At 51.4% G+C, this 13276-nt stretch overlaps 1 protein-coding gene across 2 annotated transcripts in view; it reads right to left on the reverse strand.

The window, feature by feature from the left end:
* The window catches only part of RGS9 (regulator of G protein signaling 9), a 64820-nt gene extending 52326 nt beyond the window's left edge, over positions 1 to 12494 (reverse strand). The window contains exons 1-2 of one of the 2 annotated variants that reach the window (XM_021678430.1): positions 12438 to 12480; positions 1945 to 2041 (exon numbers count right to left, since the gene is read on the reverse strand). In XM_021678430.1, coding sequence (XP_021534105.1) covers positions 1945 to 2041; positions 12438 to 12455 — 115 coding nt within the window. In that variant the 5' untranslated portion in view covers positions 12456 to 12480. Of the gene's footprint in view, positions 1 to 1944; positions 2042 to 12437 lie in introns of both variants that reach the window. The other variant, XM_021678431.1, reaches the window with a different exon arrangement.
* Between the last annotated feature and the right edge of the window lie 782 nt (positions 12495 to 13276).

Genomic DNA, 13276 nt, shown 5'->3' on the forward strand with positions numbered 1-13276 from the left:
AACACTGGAATAAAACCAGATCCAAGGCATGCTGTCTGTGGGGCTCCAGATGGAGCCTGGTCACATGAAGGTAAATCAGAGCAAGAGATGGGAGGAAACGTGGGGATGAGCTACGGGTGAGGGGATGGTTCTCCTAGACTCCCAAGTTCCCAGGCAGAACTCCGAGGGGTCAGAAAATTCTAAATTCAGGCCTGGCCTCCATGGTCATTGTGAAGGTACTTTGGTCAAATCGGGAGGATGGGACGTATTTTGGTAACACCCTGAGGGCTGATTTGTAACTTTGGACAAGGGGATGTGGACTCCACTTGTAGTCTTGCCCTGGGCTCTGCAAGTCTTAGGGGCTGGTTGGGGACAATGCAGAGTGAAGACTGGTGTGAAAAAAAGCAGAAGAGGCTGACAGGGAGGAGATCAGGAGAGATCAGAAGAGAACGAGCACCCCCCTCTGACCCGTCCCCCAAGGATTCAGTTTTATCTAAGGACTAAAGCAAGCCACGTTCCACCAGCAATCCAGAACTGTCATTGGACCGCAAGGAAGCTGTGTGCTTCTGCCTCACCCTGGGCCCTGCAGCCCCATAAGCAGAACAGGCTCCTTGGAGGAGGAGGGCAATAGCAACTCCGAGGAAAGATAAGATGCCCTGGAATCAACCACTCCAATTCAGATGCCATCTTGCAAACACCAATGACCACATGTTCCAGCAACTTCAGCCTGTTTTACAAAGGCCAAGCTTGGCCCTGACTGTGTGGGAACTGGCCCACAGAACATACCAAGAAGGAGGAGCCAGGTCTGAGACCCCACTGCCTGTGTCCTTGTGGCTAAACTTTTCCAAATACTTCCCTCCTCAGTGGTAGTGAAGGGGCATTTCTTCCGGGCCCCTCCAGGGAAGGCCCTTATGATCCACTCACTCGCTGTCTGGGCTAAATTACCTGCCCATGGCATGGCTAAGGATGGACAACCTATAATTCTTATCTTCCTCTCCATGCCTGGGGGCACAAGTGTCCAGAAATTACCTCTGTCTATGCCCACATGCCCACCATTATTGCTCTCAGTGGGTTCTTGTCTGTTGCTCTTAGTTTCATTCACCCCTGGTTGCTGTCCTAAAGCAAAATTCTTCATCTCAAATCCTACATAAACTCCTAGCTAGGACTGGGTGTTTTAGACTTTCCACCTGGGGTCTCCTTGAATGCTACTCAGAGGTATGCAGACCGAGAGAGACAGAGACCCAGGCAGATAGCAGACTGATTAGCGCTCTCCACCAAGGAGCCGAGGGTTTTCTCATCCATTTCACTGCTTGCTAAAATAGACCAAATAAGATTACAAGGCCACCAGCGTCTGCACCACGTGGTCTGTGTAATAGCGCGGCAAGCTCCCAGGTCAGCCACCTTCATCCCCAGAAGTCCTGGGTCACCTGCCCCCCAAGGAGTTGGGTGCTGATTACCCAATTTGCTTGTATCAGAGCTGATGCAAGACCCAGGGCTTCCCCCTGAGTCCTGTTCCAAGGGCAGCTGAAATTCACTCACAGGAGGAACAGGAAAAAACATGGCAGGTGGGCAGCCTCGCCCAAACCCGGGAACCAAGTGTGCCCTGTGTGCAAGGAAAGAAAGTAGCTTATGCACACTGACAGCGGATAAGGGGATGGACACTGGAGTCACATTGCTGGGGTCAGATCCAAGCTCAGCCATGTGCAAGTTTAGTAACCGGGGGACCAGTGGCTGAACCTCTCCGCTTGTCCATGGCCCCATCTGCAAAAAGCAGATGGTCCCATCGACCCCGAACTTGACCGTGGGTATTAAGTGACACAGTGTGGGAAGTTGCTAGTTATCACCACACATCAAGCATCCGTGCTTGCTGACAGGCCGCGGGCCGAACTTGGACCTCGAGCCACAGATTGCCAACCCCTGTGTGTGGATGGTCCCAGGCCAAGACTAAGTCACAAGATACATTACCTGTCATGGCGTGAGGGACACTGGTGACCAGAACCTTCTGGCTCTGCATTCTGACCCCCGTCTCCGGGTTCTGCATGTCCTTCACTAGGACTTCGATCTGCAAAACAGAACCAAAAGCACTAGCTGACCAGAACTGTTTCAAAAGCCAAGCAAGGCCCCTTTCTGCAGCACGGAGGGAGCAAACGATGGGAAGGGGAGTCCATGAGGAGTTTGCGACCCGGCTGGACACTGAGTAATTCCAACACAACTAGATTCAACGTGTGATTCACAGACACAAACACCCTCGCTGGGTGCAGGAGCTCGGAGAAGTGTGCCCGGACTTGGAGATTCTGCACAGGCCCAGAGGAGAAGGGGAGGCTCAGAAAACGAGGATTTGGGCGCCTGGGTGGCTCAGTCGTTAAGCGTCTGCCTTCGGCTCAGGTCATGATCTCAGGGTCCTGGGATCGAGTCCCGCATCGGGCTCCCTGCTCGGCAAGAAGCCTGCTTCTCCCTCTCCCATTCCCCCTGCTTGTGTTCCTGCTCTCGCTCTCTCTCTCTCTGTCAAATAAATAAATAAAATCTTTAAAAAAAAAAAAAAAGAAAGAAAAGAAAATGAGGATTTTGCTGGACAGAAACTGAGAAGCCACAGACACCAGTGCCCAGGGCGAGAGAGGGACAGACAACGGGGGCAGATGATGCAGGAACGACAGCCAGGGGCCGGATCACAACGGGCCTCGAAGGCCACTCCCAGAGTGTGCACTGGGCTCCCGCAGCGACTGCTGGGCAGTGGCATGGTTCTGCCCAAGCTCGGGAAATGTGGCCCACGACAGAGAAGAACGCTGAAGTATGAGGAAGTTTGCCAAGGAGGAGAAAAGGAGGGAGATCCATTTGAAGCTACTGCAAAGAAATGGTGGGGCTCCCCGCTTGCCACTTCTGCCCCATGGTATCTTCTCAGGTGGGCAGCCAGAGAGAGTCGTTCAATTATTTTAGAAGGTGTCACTCCTCTGCTCGAAACCCTGCATCGGCCATTCCACTCAAGGCAATGGCAGGGTTCCCCTACTGGTCTATGTGGTTGGGACCCCTTCCTCCCTTGACTCTCCCCCCACCACCGCCCACCTGGCTCCCTCCGATCCAGCCATACTGGCCATCTTGCTGCTCCCTGCCCATGCCAAACACATACCCAGCCTTCTGCCCCAGGGTCTTTGCTCTGGCTTTTCCCTGTGCCTGGACTGCTCTTCCCTATGTAACTAACTCACTCACCACCTTCTTCAGCTAACATGCCCAGGAGGCCCACCCTGACCATCCTACTTAACACTACAACCTTGAACTCCTGGCATTCCTGATCCCCTACTCGCTTTTTCGAGAGCACTCACCCTCTAACATGGGAAATTATCTGCCTATCGATCACAGTGTTTACTGTGTGTCTCCTTTGTTCCTAGAAGGTAAGCTCTTCAAGGGTGGATCTTCTGTCCGTTACGGCCCGACGCTGTTATCGTGCATGCTGGCATAGTGCCGGACACGTAGCTGGGACTCAATAAGCAGCTGGTGCACGAGTTAATATGTAAATGAAGGCAATGGCAGGGGCGAAAGGAAGGCACCGCTCTTAGAGCCCTAGTTAACTCGAGTGAACTGTACTTGCAAGTGATTGACTTGTTCAGTGAGGGTGGCAAAGTTTGTAACTCCTATGCTCAGAGTTGCCGGTTCCCAAAATAGAAAATGTAGGAAGTGCCAAAAAGAAGGTGCACCTTCTGAGAGCCAAAGCTCCTGCTTTGGAATGCTGACTGAGCTCGCCACGGTGTCTGGGAGGTGACAGGCAATGAATGCCCCAAGCGTGAAAGAGATAAGGGTCAGAGATACGAATTAGTCACGAGCATTGGAGAGAGAGGTGAAGCAAAGTGAACCAGTGAGCTGTCCAAGGGAGAGCGAACTTTATGCAGGAAAACATCCATCCACAAGGATGGCCCTGGTGCTCTTTATGTTTTTTTAATTTTATTAATAAAAAATAGTTTTCCACTTGAAAAATTTAAATGGAAGTAAAATCAACCGAAGGATATTTTAAAACAAACTGGATGGCTTGGCACAATTAAAAAAAGACAACCCACGTGTGTCTCCTGTCAATGTTTATCACGGGCACTGACAAAGCCTCACGTATCCGAGGTTTCAAGCTTCCTGTTCCCCCAGAAAACCCCTCACTCCTGAAGAAACCACACCTCTCCCAGCCTGCCGTGTGCTTACTGTGGTCAATCAGTCATTCAACAACCAGGCAGTCACTCTGGAAAACCAAAGATAAGACGATGTGGTCCCTGAGCCCAAGGAGCTCACTGGTGCAAGGATATTATGGGACAATGTGGGAGGTACAGTGACGAAGGTGAGTTCAGGGTATGATGAGAACACAACAGCGCCAGGAGAGGGTCAGGAGTGGGGACTCCTGGAGCGAATCTTAAAAAGATGAATAGGAATCAGGCACCAGAAAGTGGGGGAAATGGCTCCGGGGACAGCAGGAGCAGAAGCACAGAATACAAATGGGCAAGTAGGAATGAAAACCTTCCCCGTCCTTCTCCGTCCGGAAACCCTCTTCTGCAAATAGCTGGATGTATCCTCCTGGAGGGCTGCATCTCAAACCCAACCTGGTCACGTTCCAGCCGCTACCCAAATCAAAACAGGTCACTGATTCACCGGCTTCCCCCCAATTTAACTAACTGGGTTATCTCATCATTATTCTCCTGCTTTTAAATAAAATAACACTCCCGCACTCCATACAGCCCTTTACAATTACCAGTCCTTTAGACGTTGCACGGTGGCTGTGGTACAAAGAAAAGAAACCCACGGTTCTCACAGCTCCATGGGGCTTCCGTTCTCTACTAACTGTGGGATTTCACTGAACCTCTCTGAATGTCCTTTCTCTACCGTAAAATGGGGACAGCGATAGTCTATGCCCAGGTAATTAACACGCTTTCGCAATCTCTTAGAATCTCATTAAGTAATTGTGTAAAAATGTTTTACAAAGACAGATATGTTATATACTCATAAAGATATATACTTTATCAGGGCGCCTGGGTGGCTCAGTCGGTTAAGTGTCTGCCTTCAACTCAGGTTGTGATCCTGAGGTCCAGGGATGGAGCCTGGTGTTGGGCTCCCTGCTCAGCGGGGAATCTGCTTCTCCCTCTCCCTCTGCCTCTCCCTCCCATCCCTCTCTCTCTCTCTCTCTCAGATAAATAAATAAAATCTTTTTTTAAAAAGATATATACTTTATCAGGAGAGATTCATGTTAGTGGTTATGGTTGGAATCATTAATATTAGTAGCTTTTGTATAATTAATGCATCTCTGAAACTTTGCATGCAGGCTGTTTAGATGCCTGTGAATAAAAACTCTGCTCTCCTTGCTGTTCAAATACAGGTATTTATTGAGCATGATTAAGTGTGCTGCACTGTGGGGGGGGGGGGTGATACAACAAGGTAAAAGACATTCTCCTAGTCCACAGAGGACTGGGAAGACATTTGTATGAAAATAAAAAGTTAACTAAGATACATGCTAGAGATCTGGGTGCAGAAAAAGCCCAGTTCAAATCCCTGCTCAATGTAGAAGCTAAGTAAATTGCTAAATTTCACTAAGACTCATTTCTCTGTAAAATAGAGATTACAATAGTACCTATGTCATCAGACAGAAGATTATCTGAGATTCAGTGTGAAGAGCACTTAATATGGTGCTATGCACAGGCTATTTAGTGGATAGCAAGTGCAGGCTGAATTAGGCACCAAATAAAGGGGAAGGTGCTAACTGCAATAGGAACCAAGAGACGAGAAGGATGGCTGAGAAGATCTCCAGAAAATGTGCATGGAGAGTGAACAGGATCTTCCTAGATGGTGAGGATGGGGCTGTGTACTCCAAGGGAGTACAGAGGGAGTACAGATGGTCTGAGGAGGCCCTGGGCTTCTCTACGCAGGAATGTGAAGAGATCGGACTTGGAACCCTTGTGCATCGCTGGCAGGAATGCAAGATGGTGCAGCTGCTATGGAAAACAGTATGAAGGTTCCTCCAAAAATTAAAAACAGAATGACCAGCAATCCCACTCCTGGGTGTATATTGAGAAGACTTGAAATCGGGATCTCAAAGAGATATTAGCCCTGTCGTGTTCATGGCAGCCAAGACGTGCAAACAGCCTAAATGTCTGTCAACAAATGAATAAGGAAAATGTGACAGAGACATACAATGGAACATTGGTCAGCCTTTAAAAAGAAGGAAACTCTGCAACAATAAGGATGAACCCGGAGAACATTCTGCTATGGAGAACATTTTGCTAAGGGCAATAAGCCAGTCACAGAAGGACTGCATGATCCCACTTATGTGGCATACCTAAATTCACAGAATCAAAGAGTAGGATGGTGGTGCCAGGGGCTGGGGGAAGGGAAACGGGGGGGCGTTGCCAACCAACAAGCATCAGGTTTCAGCTAAGCAAGGTGAAGAAGCTCTAGTGATCTGTTCTGCCACATGGTCTGTACACTTCAAAATGTAAGGGGGTAGATACAATAAGTGTTCTTAGCATAACAAAATACAATTTTAAAAAGAGGGATCGACAGAGACTGACCCAGCTGCACTGGAGGTGAAGGGTCACGCAGGGGAGCAAGCCTGAGGGCAGGCTGCACCTGCCCAGACACTTTCTAGGCTCACAGATTGTTTGGGAACAGAAACTATCCATTTCGGCTCCATTCAGAGCTGCCATCCTTGGCCTTCTGCAGGGTCAGGGCTTGGTAGCGTCTTGGCCACTGGGTCAGCCTAGAGCTTCCAGCAGTGAGGGAGCAAAGGGGCGAGCCCAGCACTTCTCCTCAACACGGGGGACCAAGAAGCAACAGATGGTGGGAGTCACTCCTTCCGCAAATTTACAGGCTACTCCAAGAAGTGCCTGATTTTCTGAGGTGCGGGCTTCGGCCTCCCCTTTCCCACATTAGCTGCCAGATGAAATCCCATATTTGTTCAAAAATTTTTTGGATGAAACAGCCATGTTTCATAGAAACAGGGGGCCCAGATATCGGAGAAGAAAGAGAAATTGCCTTATGAGTGAGAAATCTGAATTCCTCCGAGAGAAAGCCGGTGGATTAGATTCCTTCTCTTCACGTTAAGGAAAAAAAAAAATCCAGTTATAAAGAGTTTGAAAATAATCTTCAGGGGAGGAATAATGAGAGTTATTTTAAAAACACAATGAGGGGAGTCACATTTCTCTCCAGCAGGTGTGTCACCGTTCACAGAAAAGAAGGGCCGGTGGGAGGAGGGAGCATCACATGAACCTCGAGAACATTTTGAGGGCGTTCAGCCCGGTGCAGTTCCAATCAATTTTCCTTAGAACTTTCCTCAGATAAATCCCTCTGAGGGGTCTCCCCAGTCACCCAAGGAGACAATGAAAGACTCTGTTATGGGCTGAACTGTGTCCCCCCCAAAATTTGTATGTTGAAGCCTTAATCCCCAGTACCTCAGAATGTGAGTGTATTTGGGGAAAGGGTCTTAAAGTGGCCATTAAGGTAAAATGAGGTCATTAGGAGGGCCCTGATGCAATACGACTGCGTCCTCATAAGAAGAGAGATTAGGACACGGGTACGTACAGAGAGAAGGCCATGTGAGGACACGGGGAGAAGGCGGCCATCGGCAAGCCAAGGAGCGAGGCCTCCGAGGAAACCAGCCCTGCCGATACCTGCTCTCGGATTTCTAGCCTCCAGAGCTGTGAGGAAATCAATATCTGTCGTTTAAGCCACAGAGCCCATGGTACTTTGTCATGGCGGCCCGAAAAAAAAAGAGTAGACTCTGCATTCTCTCATCCACTCCAAGAGAATCCCAACCGTTTCCAAGTTCTCCAAAGAGCCAGCGAGAAGCCCTGGCCTTTCTACTCCAAAAGGCTGCCAACTCTCACACCTCCCCCTGGTGTCCCGTGGGCGTCCCTGGAAGATGAGGCAGAGGCCGGTTCCCCACCATCAAATGTCAAGGCCCACTCCCAACCAGACTCAGCCAAATCTCCTTCCCAGGCACAAATACATGGCGCACGGCCAGGCGGTGCTGGGCCACCTGGGACCCTGTGTTGGGGGACAGGGGCAGGGGTGGGGGAGTGCTGGCCCCACATTCCCTCTCTCAGAAGCCAACGTGCTGTGGTGTGACTGCAGGCATGCGAGGGAACCCCGACATCCCAGAGGAGAAGCCACGATGGCTTTGACGCCCCGACATCCCACCCTCCGCGCCCACACCGCTCCTCACATTAAGGAGCTGTCACTCGCTGTGCAAGATCTCCGGGCCTGGAATTTTCCTGCAAGCTGGAGAAGGCTCCCAGGGGGATGATAATAATCAGCCCTTCTCTACACGAAGAGGGGCAGAGTGACCCAGAACCACCGGGTCGTTTTGCGAACAGACAGGAAGGTGCTCCGGCTAACCAGCAGGGCTACCCAGAGGCCAGCTGACGCCCCGCCACCTCACCCCGCCGTCTCGCACACCCTCGTGAGCCGATACCCTCATCGGGACTCAGGGGTCTTTCCCCAAGTCCTGCTGCTCTTCCCATCTTGGTCAAAGGCCCGGGATGCATTCTAGATGGCCCCAGACAATAGCAGCCAACTTCTGTTGACTCTGCTTTTGTTTCTGAGGTGCATCTTACCTGCCCCACTAAATCCTGCCTCATGGGCCCCTCAAACCTCCCCTCTGGACCATCAGGCTCTGCCTTCCTGGCATCTGCCTTTCGACTGGCACGTCTCCAGCCCCCAGTGTGTCGTCCTCCAGCCCAGCGTCCCCAACCACAACACTACTGACATAAGGGCCCAGACCCTTCCTCACTGTGGGGCCAGCTCTCCTATGCATTGAGGGATGCCTAGCAGGACCCCTGCCTTTCTTTACCCTCTGGATGCCAGCAGCACCTTCGTCCCCAGATGTGACAACCAGAAACATCTCCAGATCTTGCCAAACGTCCCCAGGATCTTTCCGCTCAGCCGTACAGTCAAATCCCCCAGAAGCTTTTTTAAAAACACCAATGCCTGAGGGCGCCTGGGTGGCTCAGTTGTTAAGCATCTGCCTTCGGCTCGGGTCATGATCCCGGCATCCTGGGATCGAGCCCCACGTCGGGCTCCCTGCTCGGCGGGAAGCCTGCTTCTCCCTCTCACACTCCCCCTGCTGTGTTCCCTCTCTCGTTGTCTCTCTCTCTGTCAAATAAAATCTTAAAAAAAAAAAAAAAAAACACCAATGCCTGGGTTCGGCGGCACTTAATGACTTAACTACCTGGTAAATAAATCAGAAACTCTAAGGACAGAGGACTTGATATCGATCTACTGTAAGTGCAGCCAGTGTGGAGAAGCACTCAGACCCTCGAACCAGAATCATCCTTCCAGCACGTAAACCGACTCATTTTAAAACCTCAGACGGCTTATCACTGAACGCGGAAAGCATCCAACTCCTCCGCACGACGTCCAAAGCCCCCAGGTCTGGGCCCTTCTTAACTAGCAGCCTTAGCACCCAACCACCTCCTGCTAACCCAGCCCCCGATGGCTCTCCCACACCAGCGTGCTGTTTGACACATCTGTTTTGTATCTGCCTCTTTGCATCTGCTCATCTTCCCATCCTCCTGGCAAAGAAAACTAATTTTTTGTACCTCAATTCCGTTACAACCCCCCTTGTGACTTGACCCCCTCACCCCAGGCAGAACTGACCATCCCCCACTTTGTGTGACCTGTAGATGCGTATCTTTGTGTGTGTGTATCTCCCCTTACAAGGTCTGCCACAATCTTGAGAACACTTCTCTCCTTACTTATAATTCTGTCTTTCTCTGTTAGACTCTAAGCTCTGGGGGGAAGGGGCCGTGTCTTAATCCCCACAGGGTCCCCAGCCCCTGGCACAGCGCCTAGCACGTAAGTGCAAGATTATGTATGCGTGTTGAATGAAAGAAGGATACAAGCAAAAGATATCCTGCTCCGCCCACACCTCCTAATATTTCTGTTTCTGCGCTCCCTTCCCAAGCAAAAGCAGATGCCAGAAGCCACACCAGGAAGCACCGCATCTAACAGAAGGCTTCTCCACGAAAGTCAATGCCCTGGTGTTTCCCAAGGGCAGCGGTGACTGGCACTGGCGGGGATGGTGATCTGGACATCACAGAGGGGACCGGCCAGCCCTGGTACAGGAGCCCACACGTGTGGCAGCCATAGGGAGCAGTCCACTGTGTGTCACACACACACTGAGCACATGCCATTCCCTCTGCCTGGAACATCCTTCTCTTTCTCTCTGCCTAGAACCCCCACTTACCCTTCGGCTCTTGGCTCCACATCCCCCATGCACTTAAGTCAGGCCTTCCCACAGCCTCCTCTCTGCCCCAAGCTCATAGCATAGTAACGCATTTTGGCAACAGATGACGGTCAGTCTTGTATTTTTCCTGGTTCCACCCCTTAGTGGCTATATGCCTGGGGCAAGTCACCTCTCTGACCTTCAGTTTCCTTCTTTGTAAATGGTGATGATAATGTCTGACTTGTGGACCGGTTGGGATAATGCAAGTAAGCCCCCACTATGGGGACAGAGCACACTTTATAAATAGTCACTGAACATTTAATTGAATATTCCTTGAGTAGCGAATGACACTGCACCCATGTCCACGTTCCTTTGGTCTGAGTCCTTCTCCAGAAGGCTGGACATCTAGTTCAGCTGGCTCATCGTGAAGGACCCCCTGGCAGGGCTCTTGAGACCGGCTCTAAGGAGCTCTGGGTGGGACCTGACTGGGGACCTCAGAACACACAGACAGGCAGGTCCCTCCCCACAAGGCAAAGGGAAAGAGAAGTCCTGGGGAGTGTGGGCAGTCTGTGGGGCAGCGAAGGAAGTGGCTCAGCTCCAGGGGCTGGGGAGAACCGGCCTTCACAGCGGAGGAGTGGGAAGTTGGCAGGTGAGAAGGGCAGAAAGGGCTTTCCCAGGAGAGGAGCCTGAGGTATGAGAGGGAACAGGACTGAGGCTGCTTTGTTTTGTTTCCCTGGAGAGCAGGTCGGTGGGAGGGAAAGAGAGATGGGTCAAAGCAGGATCCCAAGTGCCTGGGCTGAGCAGGTTGTACTTGATCCCGGGAACATGGGAAGCCAGCGGAGGGTTTTAGGCTGAGGAGATCAGCGTTAGCTTAAGAAAGAAAATCAATGCGTTTATGAAGCATACTGTGGAGGTAAGCAGGCTGGGGGTTGCGGAGGGAGTCTGGAAACCAAGACACCAGCCAGAAGGCCAGGTGAAGAGAGGAAAATTTACCAGATAACAGTCATGATGGAATAGAGTGTCGAGATTCAGAAAACAGAATGTCTCCAGACCATTGTTCTCTGAGCCCCCAAGCCAGAGCTGCCCGGGAGAATCCTGGAAGATGATTTATGGCTTTCAGATATCAGACTTCGGTGGTTTCTTCTGCTTTTAGGAACTGGTATCTGCTATACAGGCTCTATGGATTCTTTTTATGGATGAGCCTCACACCTCTACTACTTGGAATATGCACCAGCTTCTTGAAGTAGGTGGTCTACATGTTGACCGACTGTCTCCATCATGCCTGGGACTGTCCAGGTTAATTTAGCACTGAAAGACCTGGTCAAATCAGGACAGTTGGTCACCAACTACACCAATCTGCTGAGCTCCAAGGGCTCAAAGCAGGGCTCTTAATTGTCACAAAGCATTCAGCTAATTCTACTCAACAAGATAAGCCTAAAAAGGTTGACACTGCACTGTGAAATACGGCTGTAGAGGGATGAAGGCTGGGCAAGTGACCTGGGACCTAATCCTTTGTCCATCTCCTCTGACACTGATTATCTCAAAAGTCCAGAACAAAAAGGAGCCAGTCGGAACCCAACACATCACCCCACAAGGTGCATGCCACATCCCAAGTGTCCACGGGATGGATACCGGGTGCCTGGCCACATGGTCTGAGAAAGCCTTTGCAATGGAAGGGAAAGGCTCTGACTTCTGCTGCCAACACAGACAGATCTGAGATACACAAGTACACACACTTGAATGAGGAATCTAGAGGCTCTGGGAGCAGGGTGTCCCTTTATCCTACAAATCACACCGTTTTTGTGGTCTATGTGTACACACCACACACACTCCAACTTAAAGATACTGCAATGTGGGATTCGAAAAATAGCAAAAAAAAAAATGTTAATTCAACATCTGGGAACCTTATGATAATATCAGGATTCTGCCTGAAATCTGACACAGCCTCGGCTTAAATGATTTCGGGCACCTTCCGCTCCAGAGTAACAGGTTGTTTTCCAGTTTCCAGCGGACCATCGCCCTTGGCTTCAGATTCTCCGCTACAAACAGGTTACATGGAAACCTAATTATTGTAGTCTTTAACACACGGACACACACACACACACACACACACAGCAAATAAGTCATTTAATAACACCAAGTAGCACTAACGGACCACAGGGATGCCCTCCCCTCCCGGCCACACGCCCCGCGCCTCCCCAGCATCTCCGCGGACACTTCCCAGAGTTGGGACCCCGCGCATCTCCCAGGGCCCAGGGCACCGGACCGCGCTCACCTTCTGCAGAAATGCCATCCTCGGCCTGTACTGTTGGCCTTGGTGTCGGATCGTCATCCTGGACCCGCGATGAACGCCGAACCAGAACCCGAGCGAACCGCAGGAGGGGAACCCCCGGCGAAGACGCCCGCGCGCCCAGCACACGCCCCGGCGTCCGGGCGGGAGGAGGGCGGCCCGGAGCGCGGGGCGGGGGCGGCTGCTGCAGGCGGTGCCCCTTCCCTCGGCCTCGGCCCCCGCCCCGGGAAAGCCGCTGGAATCCGCGCCAGCCAATCAGCGCGCCGCGCCGCGGGCTCATTAGCATGCGCTGCGCTTGCGCCCACCTGCCGCCAGGGGGCAGTGTCTGGCCCCGGTGGGACGCCGCGGAGCCTCAGGTGAGACCGGCTTGTGTCTGGCGCCCTGCGAGTGGGAGCATCTGTCGCAGATAGTGGCCTTTTCACCTGGGGCAGAAGTCTGTTATGTGCAGAAGTGAGACAAAGCAGCCTCACTAATGAGTGCGGTGGGAAAAATGGTCTTTCCCATCCCAGCTTTGCTACTGGCTAGCTGGGCAACCTTGGGCAAGTTTCTTAAATTCTAAACCTCGGGCGCCTGGGTGGCTCAGTTGGTTAAGCAACTGCCTTCGGCTCAGGTCTTGATCCTGGAGTCCCGGGATCGAGTCCCGCATCGGGCTCCCTGCTCAGCAGGGAGTCTGCTTCTCCCTCTGACCCTCCCCCCCTCTCATGTGCTCTCTCTCTCTCTCTCAAATAAATAAATAAAATCTTAAAAAAAAAAAAATTCTAAGCCTCAATTTCCTTACCTGAAAGGTAGAAAGGTGGTAAAAATGAAAAATGGAATGGTCATAT

Source organism: Neomonachus schauinslandi, chromosome 15, assembly GCF_002201575.2.
Source record: "Neomonachus schauinslandi chromosome 15, ASM220157v2, whole genome shotgun sequence".
Classification (NCBI taxonomy): Eukaryota; Metazoa; Chordata; class Mammalia; order Carnivora; family Phocidae; genus Neomonachus; species Neomonachus schauinslandi.